This window comes from Triplophysa rosa, linkage group LG9, assembly GCF_024868665.1.
Source record: "Triplophysa rosa linkage group LG9, Trosa_1v2, whole genome shotgun sequence".
NCBI classification, from domain to species: domain Eukaryota; kingdom Metazoa; phylum Chordata; class Actinopteri; order Cypriniformes; family Nemacheilidae; genus Triplophysa; species Triplophysa rosa.
This window is the reverse complement of record NC_079898.1, coordinates 23,896,447-23,913,282: the sequence shown is the minus strand read 5'-3', so window position 1 is coordinate 23,913,282 and position 16,836 is coordinate 23,896,447. Positions and strand designations below refer to the sequence as shown.

The 16,836-nt window shown below is 40.4% G+C and overlaps 1 protein-coding gene across 2 annotated transcripts in view; it reads right to left on the bottom strand.

The window, feature by feature from the left end:
* Nucleotides 1–14,143, bottom strand: part of smoc2 (SPARC related modular calcium binding 2) — a 34,185-nt gene extending 20,042 nt beyond the window's left edge. Inside the window, exons 1-5 of one of the 2 annotated variants that reach the window (XM_057343013.1) lie at nucleotides 13,795–14,143; nucleotides 4,767–4,929; nucleotides 3,332–3,438; nucleotides 1,622–1,721; nucleotides 570–614 (exon numbers count right to left, since the gene is read on the bottom strand). In XM_057343013.1, coding sequence (XP_057198996.1) covers nucleotides 570–614; nucleotides 1,622–1,721; nucleotides 3,332–3,438; nucleotides 4,767–4,929; nucleotides 13,795–13,869 — 490 coding nt within the window. In that variant the 5' untranslated portion in view covers nucleotides 13,870–14,143. The remainder of the gene's footprint in view (nucleotides 1–569; nucleotides 615–1,621; nucleotides 1,722–3,331; nucleotides 3,439–4,766; nucleotides 4,930–13,794) is intronic. The other variant, XM_057343014.1, reaches the window with a different exon arrangement.
* Nucleotides 14,144–16,836: the final 2,693 nt, after the last annotated feature.

The window sequence follows — 16,836 nt, the reverse complement described above, 5'->3', positions numbered from 1 at the left end:
GACGGTCTTTGTTTATAATTCAAATAGACTTACTCTGCCTATATGAATCCTGTATGCTGAGCTGCCTTCAGGCACAAACGCTGACAGCTTTTCTTTTAACTAAAAAAGCGCTCTTGTCAACTTTTTCTTGTCAAAAAAGACGTCAAGTGTGTTCATGGCCTTAGTTGTTTTTTCAGTGGAAAATAATCATGAGTTGAACTGTCAGGTACGATTTTGCGAAAAATGTCAGACCGACATCATTTTACTTTACATGAACCCACAAAAAGATGTTAATGTTAAAAAGTAACCTTTTTGTAACTTGCAATTTCATGTTTTAAACGTTAAAATTTTTGCGTTTGAAATATTAGCATTGCGTTTTCTTTCTAGGCGACACTTTGAACTTTCACTACTTTAAGCACAAAGCTTATAATGTCAGATAGTAAAACTTTCAACCCTGTTACCTTTCTGAATGCTTAATTGTATCTTCATGTATTAAAATATGTTAATATTACCTGGGATTAATACAGAACAAAATTGAAACATTTAAACATAACTTAAAACTAGAAAACAGTAACGGTAAGGGCATTTACCTGCTTTTCCCGGCTCTTTTGGATTCCCCTTTCCGTTCTTGGAACCTTCAAATCAACAGGACAATCACACTTACTGCTAACATAGCAAACATACACCAAGAATCTGTATTCATTATTCATAAAGTTGTACATTCAGTTGTGCACGTCTCTGCCAACATATAAAACCCTAAATGTCTCCCGCAGATCAGAGCACGCCTGTCTTCCAGGAAGAGCTGATCATGTGCAAATTTTATTCTCGAAAAGTGACGTACGTTTTTAATTGTGTTTTAGGCCTCTACGAGGGAAAAGAATAATATGGGGTCTGCAGGGGGTAAAAACCATATGACACTATCTTGGAGTAAAAGAGATGTTTGGGCTCGAGTGTTTCGCCTGCCAAATACACGTTGGGTTTGTGATGCTCCTCCAGACCTAACTGATTAAGCTGTTGCATGTGCAATTACATCTAATTGGTCTTTTTCTAGTGATCTTGTGGTTCTGCACAGCCAAGCCAACAACGTCATGATTCAGAAAGCCATGGCCTGCAGTGATAGAGTCTGAATTTTTGTGTTTGTGAGTACTCGGGCAGTTTACTGACAGCCGACATGTGGCTTTGGTTATGTAGTATTGTTATGATGTAAGGTTTTTGTAGATTAGGATTAAGGCCGTTCTGGCAGTGCTTCTCAAAGCATGAGGCTAGTTCTTGAGTTTCATTCGGTTTGGTGCATTCAGATCTACTGAAATGATGACACACATGAGTTCTGACAACACAGCATTATCTCAATTTTAATAAATCAAGACATTTGTATTTTTATATATATTTCAATCTGGAAAACAACTGAAAATAAGAGGTTTAATCTTGGTCTCAGTTTGTTTTTCAAAGGGGAGATTTATACTCCGGCTCGCCCAAATCTGGCATTCTTCTGCCAAAACACAGTGTTCTGTCAAAGATCACTGCTTGATCACATTACTGATGATGTTTAAATCTCCTTTGCAAATAAAACAGATCACTTTAAACAGGCACACAATGAAACAGAGCCATAAACAAACACAGCAGAGGCAGAAGCGGGTGGTACCTTGACATTGAGGTTTCTTATTGGCTACTGCAGAGCCACTGATTGGTCGGCCACAGGGCGTTACACACCAGCAGTAACCAGTGTAGCTGTGACACTGGATCTGTTCAAAAACACAAACAATGATAGGAGAAAAATCCTTAATCATTTAATTTACCTAAAATCAACCTCTGACAACATCTGTTTGGCTGTCTGTCTGTCTTTCTGTCGACCTATATATCTATCTGTCTGATTTGTCAGTCTGATCTATCTCTCTGTCTGTCTGATTTGTCCCTTTGATCTAGCTGTCTGTCTGATATATCTATCTAGCTGTCTGTCTGATTCATCTATCTATCTTACTGTCTCTGTCTGATCAATCTGTCTGTCTGTCTGTCTGTCTGTCTGTCTGATCTATCTATCTATCTATCTGATTCATCTACAGTATCTATCTTACTGTCTGTCTGATCTATCTAGCTGATCCACGTATCTGTCTGATTTGTCTGTATGATCTGTCTGTCTGTCTGTCTGTCCGTCCGTCCGTCCGTCCGTCTGTCCGTCCGTCCGTCCGTCCGACTGTCTGTCTGTCTATCTGTGTTTCTGTTTGTCTCATCTATATATCTGTCTGATCTATCTAGCTGATCCATGCATCTGTCTGATTTGTCAGTCTGATCTATCTGTCTATCTATCTTACTGTCTGTCTGTCTGATCTATCTACAGTAGCTGATCCACGTATCTGTCTGATTTGTCTGTATGATCTGTCTGTCTGTCTGATCTATCCATCCATCCATCCATCCATCCATCCGTCCATCCAACTGTCTGTCTGTCTGTCTGTGTGTCTGTTTGTCTCATCTATATGTCTGTCTGATCTATCTAGCTGATCCATGCATCTGTCTGATTTGTCAGTCTGATCTATCTGTCTATCTATCTTACTGTCTGTCTGATCTATCTACAGTAGCTGATCCACGTATCTGTCTGATTTGTCTGTATGATCTGTCTGTCTGTCTGATCTAGCTATCCATCCATCCGTCCGTCCATCCATCCATCCATCCATCCGTCCAACTGTCTGTCTATGTGTCTGTTTGTCTCATCTATATGTCTGTCTGATCTATCTAGCTGATCCATGGATCTGTCTGATTTGTCAGTCTGATCTATCTGTCTATCTATCTTACTGTCTGTCTGTCTCATCTATCTGTATGTATGTATGTCTGTCTGTCTGTCTGATCTATCTAGCTGATCCATGCATCTGTCTGATTTGTCTGTCTGATCTATCTGTCTATCTATCTCACTGTCTATCTGTCTCATCTATCTGTCTCACTGTTTGTCTGTCTCATCTATCTGTCTGTCTGATCTATCTAGCTGATCCATGCATCTGTCTGATTTGTCTGTCTGATCTATCTGTCTTACTGTCTGTCTGTCTCATCTATCTGTCTGTCTGATCTATCTAGCTGATCCATGCATCTGTCTGATTTGTCTGTCTGATCTATCTGTCTATCTATCTTACTGTCTGTCTGTCTCATTTATCTGTCTGTCTGATCTATCTAGCTGATCCACGTATCTGTCTGATTTGTCTGTCTGTCTGTCTGTCTGATCTATCTAAATGATCTACCTATCTGTCTGGTTTGTCCATCTGATCTATCGGTCTCTCTGTCTGTCTGATCTATCTATCTGATATCTGTCTGATTTGTCTGTCTGCCTGATTTGTCCGTCTATCTATCTGTCTGTTGTAACTCTTACCTCACTGTAGGTTCCGTCAGGGTTGCAGACAGGTACAAACACCTGCGGGAAGACTTTCTTGGCTTGCTGTTCTGTGTACTTCTTCTCCACCACACACCTGGACGTATCTGGAGACACAGCACAGGTAAATCCGCAGGTCAGATGGTTTATAAGTTTATCTCATCATCTAGGTGGTGCTACGTAGCTGTCAGACGAGGTGAGCCGAGAAACAGTTGGAGCTCTTAAAATGTACTACACTTGATGATTAATTTATCCGCAACTTCTATCCTCAACCAGTTCCCTTCTATATATAACTCCAGTTTCCCATCATTCCACTTTATACGCAGTTACCATCCTGCTAACGTTGTCAGCATGATATAAAAAGCAGACCGTCCGCGGAGAGGACGCATTAAATTCAAACCGACAGGCAAATCTTTCCCTGACTGATGTGGCGTCGGTGTTTTCTTTTCTGGGGAAAGGAAAGAATGGTTATAGCGAAAGAAAATGAAGCAGGAAATAAAGTTTCTTCTTCAACGACCTCTCAAACACAGAACAATTCAAGATGCTTCACAAGTGCTGACGGCATGTGTCTGGGATCTGGACCAGACATCAATCCGCTCGCTCTTTCTCCTTCTGTATTGAACTGATGGCGTTCAGCAAAACGTATGTGTGTGTGTGTACATACTTGCGTGTATGTGTGTGTGTTGTGGTCATTACTACAGCTCGGCAGAGAAATTCACAGACTGAAGTCTCACCAGTCTTGGAAATGAATTTCAATGCAGACATATAGTCACTCTCTCCACTGGGCAAACCATTAAAACCGTCTCGTTTCGAGATGACATGCGAGCACCAACACAAACAAAACCAAGACGAATGATTAAGAGAGGAAAATAAAACAATAGCAGACAGTTAAAGTCACATTCAAGTGAAGTTTTGAAGTCACTAAACTTCCTTTAATCGTCCAATCATTCCTTTTTATCTTTTTGACAATTAGACTCTTTTGTGCCCCTTGTCCCCTCCGTCATTTTTGTCCTCACATCCTTTTAATCTCAATGTGAGAACGACACATTGTGCTGACTAGTAGAAAAAGAGAAGTGTTCCTGCCGAGCCCAAAACAATAAGAGGGTTTGTGAGCCGTTTGACCTTTGACCTCTTTGGGCACAGACAATATTTTGGCCCTCCCCTCACACAAATGAGCCCCAATCTCACACACATATGAATGCAGCGCTGCACATTTACATCGACACTGACTTTGATAAAAGATTATGAAAAGAAACATTTTGATTTCATGCGGTTTTGTAAATCCATGCTTGGGTGCGTTGGCTGACAATCTCTTTCATCCCCTCGAAGAATGACTTATCTCCGGATGGATTTAACCCCGTCTACCTCACACCCTGACCCTCACGGGGCATCAGCCCAACCAGCAACAGATCACACATGATTGGTGAACTCTGACCTTTGCACGGCCCTCGGCTGTCCTCCAGCTGAGGGTCGTGGCACTGTGCACGGAGAAACTCGCAGCGGGAAGTGAAGGTCCGGCCGTCGGATGCGCACAGCGGCTTACGATCAGCTCCGGAACAATCCATGATACATTCTTTATCCTGATCCACACGCAGAAACTACAGAGAGACAGAAACAAGAGAGAGAACGAGGAAAAGGGATTGTGGTGAGTTAAACTGTACAAGCAACAAGCTATACAAAACACACAAATATGGCATAAAATAGTATTTTAGATTTCACATATTATTGAATGAATTAAGAGCATAAACGTACAGTCCTAAATTTTAATTCCTATTCTTTTAGTTTTATATTTATGTTTTATACTGTACATGTCTCTTGGTAAAAATAAAGGTGCTTTAAAGGTTATTCACAGCGATGTCATAGAAGAACCATTTTTGCTTCCACAAAGAACCATTCAGTCAAAGGTTCTTTAAAGAACCTTTTTTCGCCACAAAGAACCTTTTGTGAAACAGAAAGGTTCTTCAGATGTCAAAGGTTCTTCATGGAACCAAAAGGTTCTTCTATGGCATCAAAGAACCTTTTGAAGCACATTTTACCCTGTATTCTGTGTATTATTTGGTATGTTCTTTTTCTTTTTTCATATTTTATTGCCTTTGTAATTTATGGGCAAAATAGGAATTGAACTGTAATAAAGTAGAGACGATTATTGAAGAATATTGAATCTGAAATAGTCCGATTTTCTGCACAGCTATTCATGGTACGACAGCACAAAATAAACGATGGTTTAATGAGAGTTCTGGTGTTTGCGTTCTGAAATAAATGCGATGAGAGAGAATAACTGGGAGCCACAAAAGAACAGAAAAAGAAAACATCAACACATCTTTCTATCGTGTTTCATAGAACAACAACCCGACTCTGTAATGAACACAAGAGAACCTTTAATGGAATCAATACGGATCCATTGAAAACAGATTGATGAAATTCCTTTCGATCCCCATCTCTAAACACACACCTCTTTTTTTAGTCCACCCTTAAAACTCACAACACGTTACATTCTCCGGCATTCCGTCGTTCACGGACTGATTAATCCAGAAACAAATACTCAAACACACACGCAAACAAAACCCAACACAGACGGTCAAATAACGCGGGCGCTCGCTGACCCCTCTGACACTCGCGTCCTATGCCAGGTCTTGTTTGTGAATGAGGGATCGTGTGTAAGTGACAGAGGTGCTGACGGCTTCTCGTGTAGCGCAGTTATCTGTCTGACGCCCTCACACCTGCACAGGTACGGCCGCAAACAAAACGCCGATTGAATACATGGGAAAGCGCTGTGTATTTTATTCTTTGTCCTCTGCAGGAACGTTCATCATCGCAAATATCAGCTCACAGGAAATGGACTTTCTTTGTGCTGGGGACATTACCTACGCAGGTGTGGCTTTAATGTTTGGGTTGGTTAGCATGGAAAAACTCAAGAGATCTATTGGCACAAGCCGGAGAATGCAAATCCGACTTTAAAAGGCCGCGATAGACGCATGCTCACCTGTGGCCAATAAATCAGCCGGCGGAAAACAGCGAATGAAAGCGGCGTTGAAAGGAAACAGATCCTTCATATCAAACGGATGGGTAGGAACATTAAGCACTCAAAAATTAGCACTGGATGACATGCTACAAATGACTTTGTGTGTGTGTGTCGGCGAGGGAGCTTTGCACCTGGAAGATGGTTTCAGAGGGGGTTTAAAGATCAGCCCTTTGCCCCTGGCGATGGGAGACAGAGGTGCTGTCATCTCTGATCGTAAATCTTCAGCTGGTGAATGCTGGGGAAGTGCATGTGTGTGTGAGGGAATAAGCTGCTTCGGGCACGTCGGATAAAGACCGTGAGTGTACAGCATGGACTGAACTAATCTTATTGTTTATTGAGTTTTGAGTCTTTTATTATTGCTGTCGTGTTTGTGCCCACAATAGAAATGAATCGCTCAAAAGTCTTTCATTTGAGAGTTGACGACACGTAATAGAGCGATAGGATCACATTTGTGATTTCTCTGGGTGAGTAGTTTATTCTAGGACAAATCTTTCATGATAAAACATAAAAAAAATCTCTGTGTTCACACACACAACCTTACTTTGAAAGTGGACTCAGATGTCTAGTTGTGAAAAGAAGGCAGTTTACTTTTGATTTATGCACACGGTTGTGTTAGAAACAAAAGAAACGTTGTTATTTCTGTGAGAACGCTCAAAACGTGTTGTCCTTAACTGAACGGATCTCTGTGTTATTCTGCGACAACACATTTTGTGCTTTTAACACAACTTGTGTTGTCACTTTCATTTATTTTACACAAAATAAACACAAAATGCGTAACGTAAAACAATGCGTTAATAATGAAAACATGCTTTATGAGAGTGTAGTAATGTTTGAAACGACTTTAATCAGAGAAAAAGATATAAATAGAAACGATTGCAGTTTGCATGTCTATGCATGTTTGGTTTGCATGGCCTGATCTCACACAAAAGTGACTGTTTTACGAAGCGGCTAATTCATATCGTACCTTGTGAATAAAAAAAGGAATATTAAAACAATAATAAAGCTCTATAGACCGTTTCAGCATCAATGACAAATGTTATGTGGCCCAAACTTAACATTTGGTCTAGAATCTGTAACTGTTGAGTAGTTTTATCTATGCAAAAAATATGAATATAAATGAATATGAATGTAATTAATTATCAAATAAATTGTTATAACCAAACACAGACCGGAAGTTAACTTCGGCCAGGTGCGTGCATGACAACGTCATACCCACTGCGAAGAGTGATAAACCTAAGAATGTACAAATTCATACAAATTATGAAAATAGATACCATTTTGTTGGTTTGCAATATACAGTCAAAGTTTTAGGTTGCTGCAGATAGCAGAGAGACGAGGCTTTGTTTCGTGGGTTAATTTTCACTTTTAAACTAATTTTAATATGATTCAACATTAATGATATAATATTAATATAACTTTAGGCATTATTGTACCCCATATTTCTTTCAATATTGTGCAGCTCTCTATTGCAGTGTAATAACTGCAGATGACCATACTGCCATTTCCATTTTATTTCAAGTAACGTAGAGTGAAATGTGTGACAAAAGGACAACGGTTCTCTTCATCACTGCCCACTTTTTAACTCAGACTACTTCTGAATGCATGAACATTAAGTCTCATGTTTGTGACTGACAGACTTCTGCTGTCTGAGATAACGGCTCAACACTGACCCCCCGCCGCCACCCCAAACTCTTATTCCCACCACAAAATCTCTTTCTTTCCATCTCTCTCTTTGTCTCCTCAAACACACAGTCTTTCTCTCTCTGTTCGCTCTCTTGCCTTCTCTTTGTGTCTCTCTTACACACAGGCACTTTCTTTCCCTTTCTATCGCCCTTTCGTTCCTGCAGCTGTGACCCTGTGGCCCTTCCGCTTCGTCATTCTCAGCTCTTCTGTCAGGGAGCTCGCAGGAGGCCCGACAGAGATGTCAGGAAACATATTCTGCCCGGAGCGCCGTCGACTGAACCACAATCGCCATTTCATGACGCCGGCCAAGGCCTGAACTCAGTCAAGCGATGGCCGAAGAGCTCTCGCGGCCAACGCGGTTCAATCGGGTCACAGCTGGTGTCCCAAACACGGACAAAACCAACAAGACCACCACAGAGGACTCATCACAGCCAAGACACATTTAGTGTGTCAACAGTACAGTCGGGATCGTCCCAAACTAGACCCCACGAACCCCCGAAGCAGCCAAATAATCACCAGCTAATTCAGAGGCGGCCAAACCAAGACACGTCTATTGAAAGATCGCCAGGGGAATCTCGAGCCACCCACGACAACTGTCTGGATACAGGATCAACAGCTGGTCACAAAAACACCACAACAGAAACCTTTCGACTTAAGTTCAGATACAACGTTTAAATGAATTTATAATGCTGGATTCAATGATCAACTTATAGATTACTTATTTATACTTTTCTTTATATACAGAAGTGGCCAAAAGTGCTTTAAATAAACCAATCAAATATAAGATGCATAATACAAAATGGAGAAAAAAAACTACACTTGGTTAAAGTATTTCTCTTTTTTTTGGACAAAATTACCTTTAGGCTAACCACAGTGTATCAGGTGTATGGGTTAAAGCAGTGGTTCTCAACAGGGGGGCCGTGGCCCACAAGGGGGCCCCAGCTGACTTTCAAGGGGGCCTCAAGATGACTTACATTTTTAAATTAGACAAAATAAGCATTGAAATACATTTACAAAAACTAATAAACAAGATATTTCTTATTATTTGGCCATTTTTCTGATGAATAAATGTTTTTCCAGTTAATGTCAAGCTCTAAAATATTTAATTGGGTAGGAATTTTGAGTTTTTGTTAGGGGGGCCTTTGAATATTGTTGAATACAATGGGGGGATCTTGGAGTCAAAAAGGTTGAGAACCCCTGGGTTAAAGCATATAAGACTATAATTTTATCAGTTATTAATATTTTGTTGATCTTTTCTTGTTTTTGAATACAGCAGCAATTCACCTGAGCCTTGACTCTATAAGTGAATGTTAAAAAAATATCAAACGTGACCTCCAAGAGATTTTAATGTCGCCATTCTCAACAACAAAAGAAAAAAACTGTAAAACAACATGCTTTTCATGGCATTTTACGCCAAACTTCTAAATTTGCAGTTTCTTCCTGTAATTTAACATTTTTTAACTGCATTTCCAAAATTTGTGAAAATCCTGTAAAATTATTGATTTTTAACAGCAAACCTCACCTACACAATGCCAGCGTCTTCTGGTCGTTCTTTGTTAAACTTGTTAAAAATGTTCTCCCATAGCATCAAAACTGCTGCAAAACTCTTTTCTGGGATCCATATAAAACACAAAAATATGAATTAAATATATATTTGATTATATATTCTAACCAGATTTGGAACTCAGCGTCTGTATGTGTATCATAGTAACATATCTCCTACACGACATCCATGACACTTCCACTAGTCATTCACATCTGCCAACACCCCCTCCTTCAAAGCAAAATCATTTCAGATAAAAGAGAAAGAAAAAGAAAAAGGCACCAAAAAGAAATGAAGCGAGACGGACAGAAAAAAATGACATATTATTTTCAAGGACCCACCAGCACACAAACTTCCAATCCTATTACCCCCTTTTGGCAGTGAAGCATTGTGGGATTGAAAGCAGCGATTCAGAGGCCAATCTCCAGCAGGGAGAGCATTGTGGCCGACAGAGGGCCACATGGGGGCCGAGGGGCCCCAAAAGGATGGGGGGGGCGCCCAACCACAGACCCGGAGAGGCCCCTCACACCTTGGCCGCAATGGGTCAATGGAGGCCCGGCCGAGAGCGAGAGAGAGGGCGAGGACGTGTGAAAGGGTCCCAACGGGGGCTTCCTGGGATTGGCTAGGCATCGTTAGTCTCCAGCGTGGTGAAAAGTGACAGCCTAGATTCAGTCTATTAACTCAATCAAAGAGAAAAGCCTGTAATTGCTGTGAAAAATGGAGGCGAGAAAAGGGAAAGCCCTGCTGGTAGTAGAACGTGAAGAAAAAAACGTTCCCGTGCAGGTGCACAGTTTTGCGTATGAATACAGGCACCATTTGAGCCGGAGCTGTTTTCAGAAGAAAATTTCAGGAGAGATGTGTGAAATATCACAAAAATGACAAACAAAATGCATCTGATTCTCCAATTTGCTTTCTTGAGAGTCACATCAGATTCACACAGAATTCTTCCTTTGACACCAAAAACAACTCTCTTACCAGCCTCGTCTTACCAATAGGAAACCTCTGAAAGGTTTTGGAGTCAAACTAAAAGCAAATGTGGAAAATGTGTAGAAATACAGAAGCATTTCTGCCGTGATGATTTTCAAAGGTACTTGGCACAGCCGAGTTACGAATCTCCTGTGTCCATGTGGCCTTATTGTTTCCTACACCCTACTTCCTTATTACTAAACCGCAGCTGAGCGGACCGACTCTCAAAATAACGAACTGATGTTGTTGGCGTGAATATGAAATCCACAGAGGTTTCTAATACAATTTCGGAATGTGCCACATCAATAAGCAATGTTTTTGGGGGACTGAGGAGGAAGTTTTCACTTTTTTGAACATATTTCGTACGTATATATCATTGTAAATACATTCATTACTGCACGTTTGCCAACAATCGGATTTTTAGAGCTCATATGCACCGAAGTAAAAACAACAGCCTGATGCTTTATCTGGAAGGTCTGAGGTACATCAAACTTCTGAACAGCGTCTTGCTGGTTTGACTAAACTTCGACAAAACTTTTTGTAAAACTTAAATAAAATGTGTTTCTCCGCATCATAAAGTACAAAAAATCTCATAATTCAGGTTAGGGTGAAGAAATATCATTAGCTTGGTAGGAAAACAACAGAAGTCTATGAGATGTCCTCACTTAAACAGACTTAAAGGAACACTTCACCCGAAAATGAAAACTCTGTCTTCATTTACTCACTCTCAAGTTCTGTATACAATCTGTATAAATGTCTTTGTTCTGTTGAACACAAAAGAAGATATTTTGAAGAATGTAGGAAAGTTCTGGGGCTCTTTTGACTACCGTTGTCATTTTTCCTACTGTGGCAGTCAATGGTGGCCAAGAACTGTTTGGTTACAAGCATTCTTCCAAATATCTTTCTCCGTGTTCATCAGAACAAAGACATTTATACAGTTTTGAAACAACTTGAGGGCGAGTAAATGAAGACCGGATTTTAATTTTTGGGTGAAGTGTCCCTTGAAGAAACTTTGACTAATTGGTTCTTCTATGGCATGTCTGTGAAGGACCTTTTGAAGCATTTTAATACATGAATGCCTGTAACTCAGTAAAGAGTCTATTATGTTATCACCGTAGAGGTCACAGGTTCAATCCACACGGAAACCTTTGGATAAAAGGGTCTACCAAATGCATAAATGTGATGCAAATGAATTGCACAAAATCTGACAAGATTTCCCATTTGAGGACATGTATGTTGTCCTCATTTGCAATTCATTTTTTTCAAATTGTACAAATACTAAAGTTTTAAATAAAACCCCAACATATGTATGGTATAGCTCAGAAAACGTGTGTGTGCGTGTGAATCTAGATGAGGGTCTGCAGTGCACAACTGCATCTCTGCCTCCCACATTCCGCTCAGCCAGGCCGTGTAAGAAGAGTGAGGTGGGACGACCTCCGACCCCCAGGTTAACTACCCACAGCCATTTGTTAACGTTTAATGTAAAGGCATCTTTTCTCAGCCTGTAAATAATGAGCAGAGGGGCGTCGGCCATAGCGTCTCTCCGTAAATCACGGCACTCCGAGTGTGACACCGTGCATTCCTTCCCATAATCCACTTCACCCGTGCTGGATTGATTTAGCCTTCAAATATTTTCGTACGGCACGGGATACACCCCGACCGAGCCCGTCGATGGACCAGTACAGGTGAATCACAGATCGCGGGACAGTTAGCATATTTAAACAGGGCTACAGTGAAACGAATTAGCATGTTTACTTTCTCTCTCGCTCTCTCAAATAACAGCATATCTTCTCTCTTCCGGCACGGGCTGATGCAGGTGCCCGGGAGACCTCTTCATCACAGGCCCTGATTCATGCCCGTGCCACATAGCTGCCATCCCAGAAGACCGAGCTGTAGCATATGCCAGCAGAGGAACATTGACAGCGACTGTATCTGTGCCGATGGTGCTAACAGCCTCCATCAGCACCACGCAGGGAATGCCAGGTGAAAACTCCAGAGCGAGCGCTGCTCGGTCTCAACACGGGGATTAAGAAAACAGCTCTTGGGGGATGACACATATAGACCTCAAATATTAAACGTGAAAACTGAAATCATGTGAGAAGCCTTCACAGATTCAAAGCACAATCCAAAGTTCTGTCCATTTTACATTCAGCAAAGGGTTACAGAACAAAACAACGAATCTTATTTGCGTAGCGTTGGTAAGGGCAAAGTGTGCACATCAACTGCAAGGCACCCATAGTTTAAAGAATTTCTGACAGGTACACAAATATTGAGTATTTACCAACATTTATGGATTAGAAAGTGGTCCGTTTCATGACTGAGTGTGCAAACCTTCAGGCGTTCAGTGTGGGTTGAGCTGGTTGCACATAAATGCCTGGGCTTCGTAGTCCGTCAAAGCCGCTCTGTGTCCGAACCCATGCGTCTCTCTACCAACCGTGTCCCACAGGGGACGAGCTTATACACTCTCTCTCTCACTCAGTTAATGGGGAGCGGCTTCCCGCAATCAACAGCTCTAACCCTGTGTACACAGGCTGGCATCCATGAAGAAACCAGCGAGAAAACCTCAAGCTGTTCATACGGCGCAGCGGGCAGAGCCAAGTCCCCGTATAACGGGTGAAGCATGAGGTTGGAGTGCACCTGTAGCTTTGTGCGTGTTTGCTATCATTCGAAAGAGACCATGTGGATCTCTGGTTACCCTCCTAAAGAATTTTGAGTCAGTGAGTACACAAACATCTCCACTGCAAACAGGATTACCGTGATTACTCGTCTCATCTTACACTAGCGTCTGAGCACAAATACTTGAGCAAATATCAACCTGATAAATGCCCCACACACAAACTCTTCTGCTACCTTCTGTGAGATCGGGACAATGACCCTTGAGCTATAAAACAATGTTAAAATAAATGTACCTTGAATAAAGCCATCTTATGTAGGTTTGAAGAGAAAAAGCATGTCAACTTTTCATCACAATATCAGTGAGATCAGACCAGGATATAAAAATATAATAAATGTCTATTAGCCCTATTAGGGAGAACAATTACCAAAGAATAATAAGCCAACAATGTATAATGACTATAATAATTTCCACACACCATTACATTATAGCCTATAAATGCTTCACGGGTTTAATGGACATTCAAACCTCAAACTAATTTATACAGTATTTAAACGCACTGCAGTTATGATATTTTAAATAGAAAAATAAATCAATAATAGAGTAATAATAAAAAATGTGTCACGGTGACCCACCGTCAGCGCGGAGAGTTTGTGCGCGTTTCCTGCGTAAAGAGCGCACAGCAGCACCAGCAGGACGGAGACGCGCATCCTTACACCTCTCCAGACGCACAAAATCCACAAAAAACTTTCTTTAAAAGTGAAGATGAATTCCTTAAATCCCGTCCTTTCTCAGCTCGTGATAAAAATATAGCTTGATAGTGAATTTATGGACTCGGTACCGTGTTTTCCCGCGTGGTAATGTGTGCGTAATGAAGTGAAGCGCTCCGTTTTGTGTCTTTGCTCTGTCCTGTCCTGTCCTGTCCTCTCTCTCTCTCTCTCTCTCTCTCTCTCTCTCTCTCTCTCGCGTTCTCTCTCTCTCTCTCTCTCTGTATGTGCGTAGGTCTTATCTGACGCCCGTTTTGTAGTCGGGAGGTGAGTTTGGGAGGAATCTCTTATAGATGCTGGTAGGTGAGGGAAAGGAAACTCTGTCGTCTTATCCGCCGTCTCTCTGTTCTTTTCATCAGCACACGTGAATCGCTCTCTGTTTGGGTGAGCTGTACTGGTTTAAGGAGAAGGCATGAACAAGGGGCTTCTTTTTGACAATTTCATCATGAATAGTGTGCTGTAACTTTCATTTAGAAAATGCACTGACTGCTCAAAAGTAAGGGAACACTTAAATCCATTATCAGATTTCTTAGGAGAAAAAAAACATTCAAGTTCAAAAATCTTCACTAGGCTATTATACATTGCAAAATGTATTGGAAACAAAATAATGTGACTATTTATGTGACCTTTATTTTAACTTGAATGTTTTGTTCGTATCTAATATGTGATTTAAGTATTTGGACGAACCCAATCTTGTATCCCAAATGGATATTTAAAACATCTCAGCACCAGATCTAAAAACGTTGTAATCTAACAATATTGAAATAACGTCGATGTATTCTGAGCTCTTGAGTTCTTTTTCGTAATTGAAAAATCATACAGAATCTATTTATAATTGTTTATTTAGATTTGTCTACAAATTAGTCCCAAATTAATCTTAAGACTTTAGAGAAAAGACATTTCTTGAAACATTTTCAGTCAAGTGTGCCTAGCTAGGCCTATTTGTCAAAATTGCATGACGTCACTGATCTAACGTACGTTAAGTCATATTGTTGAACATAATGTGATTGTTGATGTCATTAATTCGCGGTATTACGTGATCGCATGTGATTAAATGTCAGTAACCCAAATTGCCCATGACACCATCATCAGAAAAATCACCATCATAGCCTTCATCACTAACATTTCCCCTGGTATCTCACTGTGTTTTGAATTTCTTTAACCACTTTGGCTTGTTTGCACTAACGTGCCAAAGTGGCTTAAACTAATTCAAAACAAACACTTGGAAAACATGGAACAGCATTTCTCCTATTCTCTTCCAGCCAAATAAGCAAACAGATGGCAGCGGTTACCGAAACTCATAACAGACGTCATTCCAACGACGGCGGAGACAAAACTACACAACCTCACGTATTTATTTGCCGTTTATTCAAAGGGTATGAATTCATCTGCACTAGGTATTGAGTGGCTGGAACAATAGTCGTGTTGTAGACCACAACGCCAATATAGCAGACGAAATGTTTCATTGTAGAAGCCTATAAAACTCTTCACAAGCGAACTTGATGAAATACAGACTGCACACAATGTTACAGCAGCGGAAGATGTTAATGCTCAATTATAGGAACATCTGCGCCATCTGCTGGACAACTACGGTACTACAACTCGAAATTATAGCCACAGTCTGTCCGGGTAAATACATTTGTTTTTAAAAACACATTTCAACTCATAATGCATTATATAACCAAAATGATACGCACAGGATGAATTCGGGTAAATTGGACATTGAGATGACTGTCAAAAAGTGTCCCAGTTTGCCAAATTTGACCTTACATTTTCAGGACTCGTGGCAAACATGACATGACTAGATTTTTGTCCCCTTATACAGTGTGTGTTTTCATGTAGGGTTTCAGTAACATATAGAGAACAGTCTGTAATCCAACAGTTTTAGATGTAGTCCCTGGAGAAGTCGAACTGGCCTTTTTGTGCCTTTAAAGGGCACGACTGGATGAGGCGCCACAAGAAGGGCCGCTGCAGATAAAAAAGCATGTCGTTTTGTTGTTGGTTCCTTCGCAAAGTGGAGATCTCATTGGGAATTCTCGCAAGTGTTACCATTTCAAGGTTCTCTGTACTTAAGGGTGAGTAGGACAGCAGAGGGATGCCAACCTCCGATTGAAATAGGCCCTTGCGCTCATATGAACAAACAGCACTGCACCTTAGTTAGTAGATACTAATTTGTAATCCCAAACACTGATTGTGTGAACATTGTCAGTCATGATATCAGAAATCAGAATCAGAAAGAGCTTTATTGCCAAGTATGTTTGCACATACAAGGAATTTGTTTTGGTGACAGGAGCATCCAGAACACAGAAACAGCAACAACAGTACACAGAGACCATAACACAATAGAATACAGTACACAGATGATTTAAATAAGGGCCTATGGGTATAAAAAATTAAGAAATACAACACAATAAACTTAAGATAAAGATATAGAGAGTAAAGCTATGTGTGTATGTAAATATGTAGGCTACAAGTAAAAAATAAGAATAGACGATTGTATGTACAAGGTATGTGCTATATACATCAGAATTAAATGTAATTTACAGAAAAAGTTGTATAAAAAATAGATAGTGTATTATCTGGAGGATATAATTATTATTGCACAGAGTTATTAATTGCACGGTGGGTAAAAAACATGTAACTGTTCAAGAGGTAGATGGCCTGAGGGAAGAAGCTGTTTTGTGTCTGGTTGTTTTGGTGATCAGTGCTCAATATAATTGAAATATCATTTGTTATAATCAATCAATATAAAAAACGGGGACAAAACATTTTTGTCTTTTTTTCCGTTGAACATTATTATTAATGAGTTTTTGTACTATTGCAATTAATTACAATAGTATAATATTGTTTGCAGATCAAACTGACCATAACTGGCTTATAATAAAGTTTACCAAAACTATGGAAAAATAG